Source organism: Trematomus bernacchii, unplaced genomic scaffold, assembly GCF_902827165.1.
Source record: "Trematomus bernacchii unplaced genomic scaffold, fTreBer1.1, whole genome shotgun sequence".
Lineage (NCBI taxonomy): Eukaryota > Metazoa > Chordata > Actinopteri > Perciformes > Nototheniidae > Trematomus > Trematomus bernacchii.
In genome coordinates this window covers 2,916,530-2,927,781 of record NW_022987973.1, presented here as the reverse complement: position 1 = coordinate 2,927,781, position 11,252 = coordinate 2,916,530, and the positions used below count along the sequence as shown (strand labels likewise).

General features: G+C 40.4%; 2 protein-coding genes across 2 annotated transcripts; one reads left to right on the top strand and one right to left on the bottom strand.

Annotated features, from left to right (window-relative positions):
- Positions 1–520: 520 nt before the first annotated feature.
- Positions 521–2,041, top strand: LOC117471783 (regulator of G-protein signaling 9-binding protein). The gene has a single exon (XM_034117003.1). The coding sequence runs from the start codon at positions 530–532 to the stop codon at positions 1,268–1,270; it is 741 nt and encodes a 246-aa protein (XP_033972894.1). The 5' UTR covers positions 521–529; the 3' UTR covers positions 1,271–2,041.
- A 4,681-nt stretch (positions 2,042–6,722) lies between these two features.
- Positions 6,723–11,019, bottom strand: nudt19 (nudix (nucleoside diphosphate linked moiety X)-type motif 19). Its single transcript, XM_034117100.1, has 3 exons — positions 10,014–11,019; positions 9,082–9,289; positions 6,723–8,082 (listed from the first exon to the last, which is right to left on the bottom strand). Exons 1-3 carry the CDS (start codon positions 10,791–10,793, stop codon positions 7,871–7,873), a joined length of 1,200 nt encoding a protein of 399 aa, XP_033972991.1. The 5' UTR covers positions 10,794–11,019; the 3' UTR covers positions 6,723–7,870.
- Between the last annotated feature and the right edge of the window lie 233 nt (positions 11,020–11,252).

Here is an 11,252-nt window from a genome sequence, read left to right as displayed (position 1 = left end):
TTGAAGCCTTTTTCTCTCTTTATCTCTCAGTGAAGATCTCCATTTCCCCAGCTGCGCATCCTCTTTAAACATTAAGCTATTTTATTTTAAGCTGCTGACGAGTAAAGCGATCCTCAAACGGCAGAAAAAGCGGATGTTGGGACACCTGTAGCTGAATCTCATCCCCTAAAAAGTGAGGTTGGATTGTTTCACATCCATTCAGCATCCGCCCTGCAGGAGAGGTGCTCCTGTGCCGTCTGATCTCGAGTGGGGAAGCGCAAAGGTAGACGCCTAAAGCCATTTACGGACGCATTAATATCTAAGCCGCTCTCTGTGCCTGCTTGCAGACAGGAAGGAGCATGGATAGAGAGGAATTTGCTATGACTAGTGCGCTGAGGGGATTTGTAGAGCTGGGGTTTTGCTCCTGTGGAAACTAAACTAAGGACAGCGGAGGAAGCTCCGTCACTAACTGCTCGCCATTTATCTCCAGGCTCCTTTTGTTTATTATTTCCTATTTCTGGCATATAGACTTTTTATTTAATTCGTCATCATGGGGAAAGATGAGTGCAAAACAATGCTGGACGCTTTAAACAAAGTGACCGCCTGCTACAGGCACTTGGTCATCGCCCTGGGAAGCACTTCGGACTCGCAGAACCTGCGAGAGGAGCTGAAGAAGACCCGCAAAAAGGCCCAGGAGCTGGCCGCGGCCAACAGGACTAAACTGACTTCCCTGCTCAAAGACAAGTCCATCAGCAAAGAGGACCGGGCCGAGTACGAGCGCCTATGGGTGCTGTTCTCGAGCAGCATGGAGCTCCTGGAGGTGGACATGAAAAGGTCCCTAGAGATAGGGCAGGATTTCCCCATCAAGGTGCCGACGAGGCACTTCATCCAAACCGGGATGACCGGCAGCACCACCACCGTGGCGGCCCGGGCCATGAGCGTGCAGAACATGAAGTACGAGGCGGACAGCAACATCGACACGGTGGACCTCCGGGAGCTGCAGACCGAGATCACCCAGGTGAGCCAGATGATGGAGGAGATGGAGATGAAGGTGCAGGTGGCGCCGTGGGCCGTGGAGGCGAAGCAGGAGGCGGGCGCGGAGCTCAAGTCAAACATGAGTGTAGGAAATTCCTCCGTGGGTGTCATCTCCATCTGCGAAGAGGAGCCGAAAGAAGAGGAAGGAGGCGGCAGCAGAGACTCTGGCATTGCCTCGGTCTGCGCTGTGTTTGTATTCTTTGTCATCCTTGCGTCCGCTGGGATTTTAGGATATCTGGTCGTCAACATGTCCTGAAGTGTCTAACAAACAACCCACTTATGGACACCATGCGCTCCACAAGAGAGAGAACGACCTTTTTTTGAGGAGCTGGACAATTGTGGACACGCGAAATTACTCATCTTTATCGGATTTGTGAATGTAGGCTATTCGGTGGAGTTAAGGAGTTGCACTAGATATAAAATGTAGAACAACACAATGGACCATGGGCACCATTTCAGGTTAAGTATTTTTAAGGGGCCAAGAGGTTGTGTATTTTTGGAGAAAAAAAAGTCATGAAGTTACGTGACAGTGTCTGGCCATCAGTTTGATGCATACAACACGTAATCCAAGTGGATTAGTAGGAAAGCTCAAGCGTAAATGTAGCCTACTGTTATGTATTCCCCTTAATGTTCTGCAGATTGATGCTTTAAATGTATCATTTCAATCCAAAGTCAGGGGGCATGTAGTCAGAGAAGGGTCATGATGTATAGAAACTAATAGAGCCAGTATTCCGGTTGGATCAAATCTGCACTGTTCCACACCCTTAAGCACAGTTTTAATACTTCATCAATTCTGTACAGCAAGGTTTTTAGTAGGCCTGCATCTTACTTCATTGCATCAAATCACAATGTGCTTCATGAAACGTAAGTACAAGAGGGATCCACAGTCTTTTAATAATGCACCTGTTCACTGTAAGCCTGTCCATGTTCTTTTTCAGGGTTTTCTTGCAAACAGTCTTGAATGTATGCATTGCAACATGTGAATAGAAGGGTTTTTCACAACCTACAGACTTTGGTGTCAGATAATGTACATACATAAGTATATTTATTATAATAAAATTTGAAAAAACTTAAAAACGTGCTTGTAGTTGGATGAACTATTGCAGCCAAAGCAGCTTTTGTACACATGCATGCATTGAATGTCACACATTTATCATGTGTAGGCATGTTTTAAATTAAAGTTGATGGTTGCAGATGAGTGAAGATTGTCAACACTGCAAAGCCTAGTACACACACATCAGATCAGGGCCTACCCAGAGGTATTTTTTAGCAGTGGATTAACATGTCACCACCTTGGGTTTATAGTATTCGATTTAACATGGAAAGGGGACTAAAATAGATACTCTAACTCCCTAATGGATTTATTTGTAAGAGTCTTTCAAGGTATTCCTGGTGGCTGGCTGTCAGAGGCTGTAAGGCTGTGGCTAGTTGGAGGTCAGCTCAGAAATAGTTGGAGAAATCTTTATCTGATCCTGTCAAAGACCAAAGACTGGGCTGGTCTGAATACATATTAAGCAATGAAATTCTGTTAATCTCTTCCATGGAACATCTTGTGTTTATCCCTTTGAGAAGAGTTTTGAGAGGGTTAACTAAAATAGATGCAATTTTAGTTGACAGTTACATTTAATTTTCACTCCTACCTAAGGACAATTTTGTTAGCTTTTTTTCTTTTTCTAGTATTTCTAGAATATCTAAATACTGAGTCAAAATAATAGTCATGTTAAAAGTTCAACACATAATTATTTTTCTCTGGTTTAAATGAGCAATTATTTACAAAAAAGGATAAAACTAGTAGTCTACAGAGGACATTTTATCAGAACATTTTCTGGTAGAAATGTGATAAGTTGGAAGATATACAGTACCTAAAAATGATGTAAAGTTTAAAGAAAAGTGTTTAATTATCATTGATGAGATTTGAAACAACGGTACCTGTATTTAGTGTTGCTCCTCTGTTCAGAAAGATCCTCATCAGCTGCTTTCTGGTTGTGCTTTCAGGCTGAAAACAGAAATCAGGATAAACATTTATCATCCACGCACAGTTGCTATAAAACATAAATAATTCTTACTTGTCATTATAACACTTCATTTGAATTATCGCCCCATTTTTAATTCTAATAAATCGTCTGTAGTGACTCCTCAAGTTCAATAGTTGCACCTTAAATGAGCTCTAAATTGACTTTAATGATCTCCCATACATGAGCGGTTTCTCCGATAATTCCCGGTAAATAGACCCCTGGCATTTAAAGACCACTCAGCCTCGGTTGCTGGATGTAGAAGTGTGCAATTATCTCAAAGGGTCAAATATAATTAAAGCATCCCTCCTTTTCTTAGCAGATGCCGAACTCATTGTATGTGCGATGGAACATTTCTTACAATAAAAAAAACAAAACAAGTGTTACATTTTCAAGTATCAAATTAAGAAAGGAATTGTTTGGGACATTACATGTTTATTTAGAAGACTTCTTTACTACCTTTTTATCTCTTTTGGCTGGCTGCATCTTCTCAACCTGACAGCGTTAGAAACCGGCAGAGAATCATGAATAGAACATTTTAAAAATGTTTTACGAAGTTACTCGACACCCAAAAGCAAGAGGCAGCAAATGAGTGGATTTATTTATCAGGATTTTGATGAACACAAATCAGTGGCCTGCTAACATGATTCACAGAAGGCTCTCTGACATGTTGTCTATCCTTGATGTCATCTCACAGAGGCACTAAGCTCTGTTAAATGTGAGTCATGTTGAACCTCTTTGAACTTCACGACAGACCTACATTGTCATCCAGAGTTCCAAAAATATAAAGGCAATGAATTATACATGGGAAGGAAAAGGGAGGGGATGAAATAGTGGAGGAGATAAAACCTCCTGAAACAGTGCTCTTTGAAATTGGTTCTGGAGGTTTCCAGACAAATGTTCATGAACAAATGTACTTAGGTTCAAATGTGCAATCCCTGTAAGGCCAGCTCCTACACAAAATAGCCACATCATAGACGTTTTAAAATATATGCTTCGTTAGGTTTAAAAATGTACCCTGAAGAGGTGAGTAAATCGTCTTTCTCTTCAGTTGCTCAGAAGCGATTTTTCTAACGTATGATAGAGTCATTTATTTGCTTCACTCCGTCGCTTGGAAACTAACAAACTAAGCAGACTGGTTCACAGAAATGCAAGCTACACACTTGGCAGAGACAAACAAGCGCATCATCACCTCATCTGGACGAAGATGGTGGGTTTCCAAGGCTGTGGGTTGCCATAGAAACCCCCAACGGACTCCATCGCAACCATGCACAGACGGCTGAGCAGTGTTATTTCAACTCGCCCCCTTCCTTCCACCACCATCCTACACACACACATAGCGCTGTGAAGCACGAGGAGATGTGGTGTGAGGACAGAAGAGAGCACAGCTGAACAGGGGACCGAACCTCAGCCCACCCCAATCCCCCCCCCCCTCGCTAAAATGATTACTTTAATTACATGTTTTGATGTTAACAGATTTCACATAACTGTATCAGGTTAGTTGAAAGCAATAATATGAAGTTTAAATAGGTTCAAATTAATATTATTGCTTTCAACTAACCTAATACAGTTATGTGAAATGTGTTGACATAATACATTTAATTAAAGTCAACGTTTCAGTTTTTTAGGTGTATAAAACAAGCAGAACAATTATGATTCTTTTAGATGTAGAGACTCAGACAAATCCAAAATCAATACATTCAATCACTCTATCAAAACAGCCTGATCTGTCACATCCAAAGGGCAGTTACCAAAAAGGGAAATGATAGTGACCTATATTGTTCCTTTAATATTTCATTAAAATATATATTTATATTCTGTTAAATGCAGGATGACCCTCACTCTACATGGAAAAACGGATAGAAGATACATCTGCACACATAAATCTATTGTATGCAGTGATTCATTTTATTTATAGCCTTCGGACTAAAATACCTACATCACAGAATACATGATTCAACAATGGACCGGCATGAAAAACAATCATATTCTAATCATTGGCAGTATGAGACATACAACGTTGGGGGTAGTTTTTTAAGTGTGAATGAAGTACTGTGAGGTATATGGAAGCAATACGTGATTTAAAATATGAAAAAACTGGGGACATTTATTTTTCTTAAAGTATCATTAGCAACAAACTGTTTTCATTTCAACACTAGAAGATGACGTTTCCTTTACATTAGATACCAAAAAACGGCAGAAATACAGAAATCAGAAAGCTGGTTATGAGCACTGTTGACTGAGTGATGGTTGGGAAGATGTTATGACTGCACCGCATTTAATTTAAATATAAAGTGCCCTTTTTAGAGCAGGCAATATGTAAGTAGATGTGAATTTGTGGAGGACCCATTAGACTCATTTTTCAGCTCGCTCACTATGTGCTCAGTTGTTGTGCATCTCTAACCATCAGAAGCACAAATCACTTAAAAGCAATGTAACAGAGCATCGGTAAAAAATATCAAATTAATAATGAATACATTGATTAGTTTAATAATACATTAATTTATAAATGGCAGACACAGGGTACAAATCCATTTGACAGATTATTTCTTATGAGTTATCAATTCGCCATGAAGGAACTCGCTGTGAGCAAGGAAGACCCCCAAAGGAGAAAGGGAGGAAGCCCTGCAGTGAGATATGCACTCCTGTTGAGAGGAATCACCATAACTAACAACAAACAAACAAACACGCATTTGGTCAAAATAAAACGGTTTATACTTTTCTTTGAAATGTGGATACAATTCTGACAAGAAGTTTTTTTTTTTTTACAGAGAGAACTATCAAGTATTACATTACATGTCACTTGTTAGACGCTTTTATCCAAAGCGACTTACATACTCAATACTGTGGGCAATCCCCACAGGAGCAATTTGGGGTGAAGTGTCTTGCCCAGGGACACAACGACATGCTGACTGCAGTGGGGTTTGAACCTGTGACCCCCTGATCCGAACACCAACGCACTAGCCCACTGCACCACACCCCTCCCAAGTATAAAATATATCCACGTAGAACATGATTTTTGAAGAAGCACTCCACTCAAAAATGTGTATTGACTTTGGTTATGTCACCTAAAATGTTTAATCTGGCCAATACTGATAGTAGCTTTGTAAAGTTTGTCACTAAATTGAGGATTTTAAATTCCTTTACTGAAGTGAGAAATGTCTTCACTAACCTAAAATCTGAGATTCAAATTAAGCCCAGGCAAACTAAATTTGGCACGTCACAAATTTGAAAGCCAATCGCTGTTTAATGTGCAAATGCATGACAAAATAAGCCTGAAACCTTCAGTGCTTAGTAAATCAGACGATGTGCTTTCGTTCACTATATTACAAAAAAATCCCAGTATATATTATTGTATCTTTCACAGCCACTGCCACTTACAACAAATAAGATAAAAATAAAGATCCAAACTACACTTACCATTTAAATTCATCTGCTTGTTGTCGGTTATGGTGCACAACAGACTCCTCATCCGGGTTAAACGTGTTTCCTCTCATGTTGGCCATCTTCATGCAGACTGACCTTTCACCGGTCAACCTAGTGAGACATCTGCATTTGAACAAGTGACAAAGAGTGTATGCTTCTCCAGGCCCTTTTCATATTTTGAAAACCTTCTTATGAGGAAAACCCCATGTTAAACTAATAATTAATCATACTTAAGAATATTTACATAAATACAAATCAGATTTACAAATATTATTTGTAATCAGCATATTTTATAAGAAATAAATTGCACTCATTGAACTTAATCCAGAAGTTCACATTGAAACAAATGATGGAAGCACTTGAATTTGATCACCCTCTTGAAGTGGCCTGCAGGTGGCATGTGTGCTGCAAATATAAACCAGTGTCTGAGCAAAACCTTCAACTTCATTGGCAAACACTTTGTCAATCAAATATGTCTTAAAAACAAACAAAAAAACAGGTACGATGGCAAAGACTGATACAACAGTCACATGGAGTACAAAAAAGAAAAAAGCAGCTCCAGACATATTGACATTGACACAATATGCCTTTCCTACTGAAGACATTTGGCAAGATCCCAGTAGTAACAAAAGGCAAAAGCAGAGATGTAGATTAAAAAATAAATGATGGTTGAATTGAATGTAGCTGCTTCAGTTTCAGGGTTCCTGTGTCAAAGCCACGGCTTAACAAAGGAAACAAACTCATCAGGGGTGAAAAGGGTAAACAAAAAATAATCCTCGATGATTTTTTTTTGGAATACATGCAATTTTTCCTGCTGCAGAATTCATGTAAAGAGGACATAAGCTCAGGGAACCTAATAAAAAACTGTCAGAGTACACAGTCCACATTTGTTTATAAGTGCAATTCATCCAGCATATAATACATTTCATCAAACAAAAACACAATGTGCACAACAACCCACAAATCAAATGGGGAACACAGCGTAGGTTAAAATTTGGTAGATTTAAAAAAACTAACAAAAATAACACATTCACTATATTAGGTTTGCATCCCTGAAAACAGTCAAACTGGCAGCAAAACTGACTCACGTGGAGTCGAAAGAATCGATGGTAATAGTCTCTGAAAAGTTCAACTCTCGAAAATGTTGTCATGCTAAATTGCTCCTTTGACCAACAGCAGGCTGTCTAGACAGTGCTGACCTTTGAGTGCATGGAGAGCATCACTTTTTATTGAACAAAAAGGTGTGAAGTAAAGACCAAAATGCCACTGGGAAGTCAATAAAACAGATTGTTAATTGTTAATCAAGGCAAAATGTCTGTTGTGAAAAAGGCCATCTGATTTCTTCACCTGCATTACATTTGTGTTGCTTCATTGCATTTTCACAGCAGTTGTGCAACTCGTACGGCATGTCGGGCAAGTTAAGACTGACTTTTTAAGTCATGTGGGAAGGTGACAACAGGAAGTAGGTGATTGTACTTGGGTGTGATGGTGATCTGTATATGTATAGTGTTCTGATCTACGGTCACAAAGCGGTGCAGTGCAGAGTCGTCCTGAGCATCTTCCTGCTGAGGGTCTGTACTCGTACCCACCCCCACCTCTCCTGAAGGGTCCAGAGGGTAGTCTTTGTCTCCTGGAGAGAGTGGACAGCACAAGAGAGACAAAGAGAAAAGCAGAGAAGGGGAAAAAGACAAATCATTACTCTATCATACGCATTAATGTTTCATCAATTACATTTTCCTCATTAGCTCAACTGTAGGGCACTTTAGTTTTTAGCAAACATTGTTTGAACAGGAGTAAATATTGCATTTGTTGGCAGCTATTAAGTTAAATCAACTACACAGTCACAGCCCTTTTTTTATGTTATTACATTACATTACATGTCACTTGTTAGACGCTTTTATCCAAAGCGACTTACATACTCAATACTGTGGGCAATCCCCACAGGAGCAATTTGGGGTGAAGTGTCTTGCCCAGGGACACAACGACATGCTGACTACAGTGGGGTTTGAACCTGTGCTCTCCTGATCCGAAAACCAACGCACTATCCCACTGCGCCACACGCCTCCCCTGTTATGAAATAAACACTGAGCCTCAATGGTGTGCTCTTTTAATTCACTTCTGTACAATAGTGGCACAGAGCTGTCATATAAATCATAACCTGCACAGCTTATTTAAATATGGTATTTACTTAAAGGTAGGGTAGGTAAGTTTGAGAAACCGGCTCGAGATACACTTTTTGTTATATTCAATGGAATGCTCTTAACATCCCGATAGCAATGAATATCTTAAGTGCTTTGACAAAAAAATCCATAAAAAATGTCATCTGTGGAAGCCGTAATACTGTAAAAAGTACGACCAATCATTTTAGCCGGCCCGGCTAAAATAACTGGATGGCCTACCTGCCTGTCAGCCTTCCATCTGTGCACAAACTTAACTCGTGCCCTCATTGGTCATGTGCGCGTTCGTGTGTGTTGGAGGAGGGGCTCTATAAGGAAGTGGCAGATTTTCTCCGGTTGTGTATTTTCAAATTCTAGCGATCTCGAGCCGGTTTCTCAAACTTACCTACCCTATCTTTAATGAAACATAAAATAAGCATGTTTGGATGTGGCTTAGATGAGATATATGATACCTGGCAGCAGTGATAAGAACTGTTTATCCTTTAAGGAAATAACTGGCAGCCACTGTTCGCAGCCCTCTCTGGCACGCCTGCTGGAGAAGTCGTGGAGGTCTTCCAGCAGAGGGACGCGACACATTCGACTGAGCTCATAGAACTGTGGGGGGGCGATCCAAAACTCCCCCGAAATGTAGCTTTGCAGGACCTCTGAGGGTGTGGACCACTGGAACAGAGAGAAAAAAGTGTTAAGCAACTATGAAAGTGTGTTTAAAAAAATAAATAAAAGTCTCTGGTTTGTTATATTATGGTACTAAAGATCATAAATACTGTAACTTGACACAAACTAGAATAAATAGTAAGTTAGGCAATGAATGCACCTTCTTGTTTGTCTGTTTACACTGTAAATGAATGTTGGAAAACAGAGGAAATATGCCTGTCTCAAAGTCCAAAGAGACACCTTCAAATGTTTTGTTTTTACTAGCTGTCCCAAAGATATTCAGTAAAGCCTGACAAATTCATCTTTGAAGCTCAAAACTGACACACCATTCAGGACTTTTTACCTTACAATATAATCAACAGTTCGTATTCAAAAAGAAATACATAACACAAACAACAAGTAATCTTGATACACATCTCTTGCTTTTTCATTTGTTTTTTTGACTGATCCATATGTTTTAATGCTGAAAAAATACTATAAACTATATAAAAGCGAGATATAGATAATGTTTATAAATAACCTTAATCCTGGTTTGGCATTTACTTGCAATGTCTTCCTACTCATTGACTGACATAGATGAACCTAGATGTATCCAAATCCTAACAAGTAAAACCTACAACAGAAGGTTATTATCAATTATTTATTGCAGCCCTGATTTATTAATTTGTATTAAATACTTGCTGTTTCTTGCAAAGCACTTCAACATGAGTTTACTTGATGTATGTATCACCTGAAAGCGCACTATTTCCTTCTCATCTTGCAGTGTGTGTGGGATCTCCTGCAGGCAGCAGATGAAGAACATCGTGTCAAACCTCGTCACTCCGTACCGGCCTGTGGGAGTCAGCCAGTTGCACCACTCGTGTAAAGCCCAGATGTTGGGCAACACCTCCAACTCTCTGCACATCCTGATGAAGTTGGAGGGATTCTGGTTTACCAAAGCCCTCCACTTTGTAAGTTCAGTGCTGCACAGATCGTTCACCTTGTAATGCTGCTGTCCTTGAGCAGTGTCCCCCTTGTCCTCTATGCTTTTTAACAAACTCTTCTCCTCCAGTTTTGGCACAACCAGGAGCACCCCAGACTCCTCGAAAGTCTCCCTCAATGCGCAGATCCTGAAGGCGACCTCTCCCGGGATAGGAGAGCCGAATTTCAGCCTGTCTGTGGCGAATATCGGGGGTCTAGTCTCCAGCGGCTGGGTGACATTTCCCAAACCAAAATTTGAAAAGTTACAGAAAGACTTGAAAATATCCAGCCATTCACTCGAAAAGTCTGAGGAGTGCACCTTGCCGCCGGGAAACACATACGCATTTGGCATGAATCCACTTTTACCGCTTCGTTTCAGAAGTAAAACGTCGTAATCAAAGCGGGACTTGTGCGGCAGGTGTTGCGGTCCGCTGTCCTGCGGGGAAACAGCAGCGACTGTCCGGGGTGTCCTTGAGGCCACACCGAGCCTGTGTCCGGCGGCTAAAATAAGAGTGGCCGACTCCTTCCAGTGCTTTAAAGTAGTATTCATGCTAAAAAACAAGTGCGTTTCTTATTTCTTTTACTAAACGCTTTTGAAAGTTCCTGTTTGCTCAGCCCAAATGAGTTTGAAGTGACGTGTTCCAGAGAGGAAACGAGCACAGCTGTTTCGAGCTCTTCTATCGCATAGACTGCATAATAGCTTACTGTATATTTGACTGTAAGTACTATAGTACGTTCTTATTATACATCCATGATTTTGAAGAAGACTCGCCTACTTCCTGATGACGGAAGCCTCGACGGACACTTTTCTTCTTCTCCTTTACTAAGACGTTTCGGGGATCATTGCTGCCCCCAACAGTTCAACACATTACATGCATAGGCTAATGTCTTTTCCACAATACGATGTTTGTTTTTTCCACAATCAAAGTTTTAAAAAAACGTAAACACAATTTTCTATTCTCGGTCAAATTAATCTAGGCCAAGGAAATATTTCTTCCTTTCTTCATTT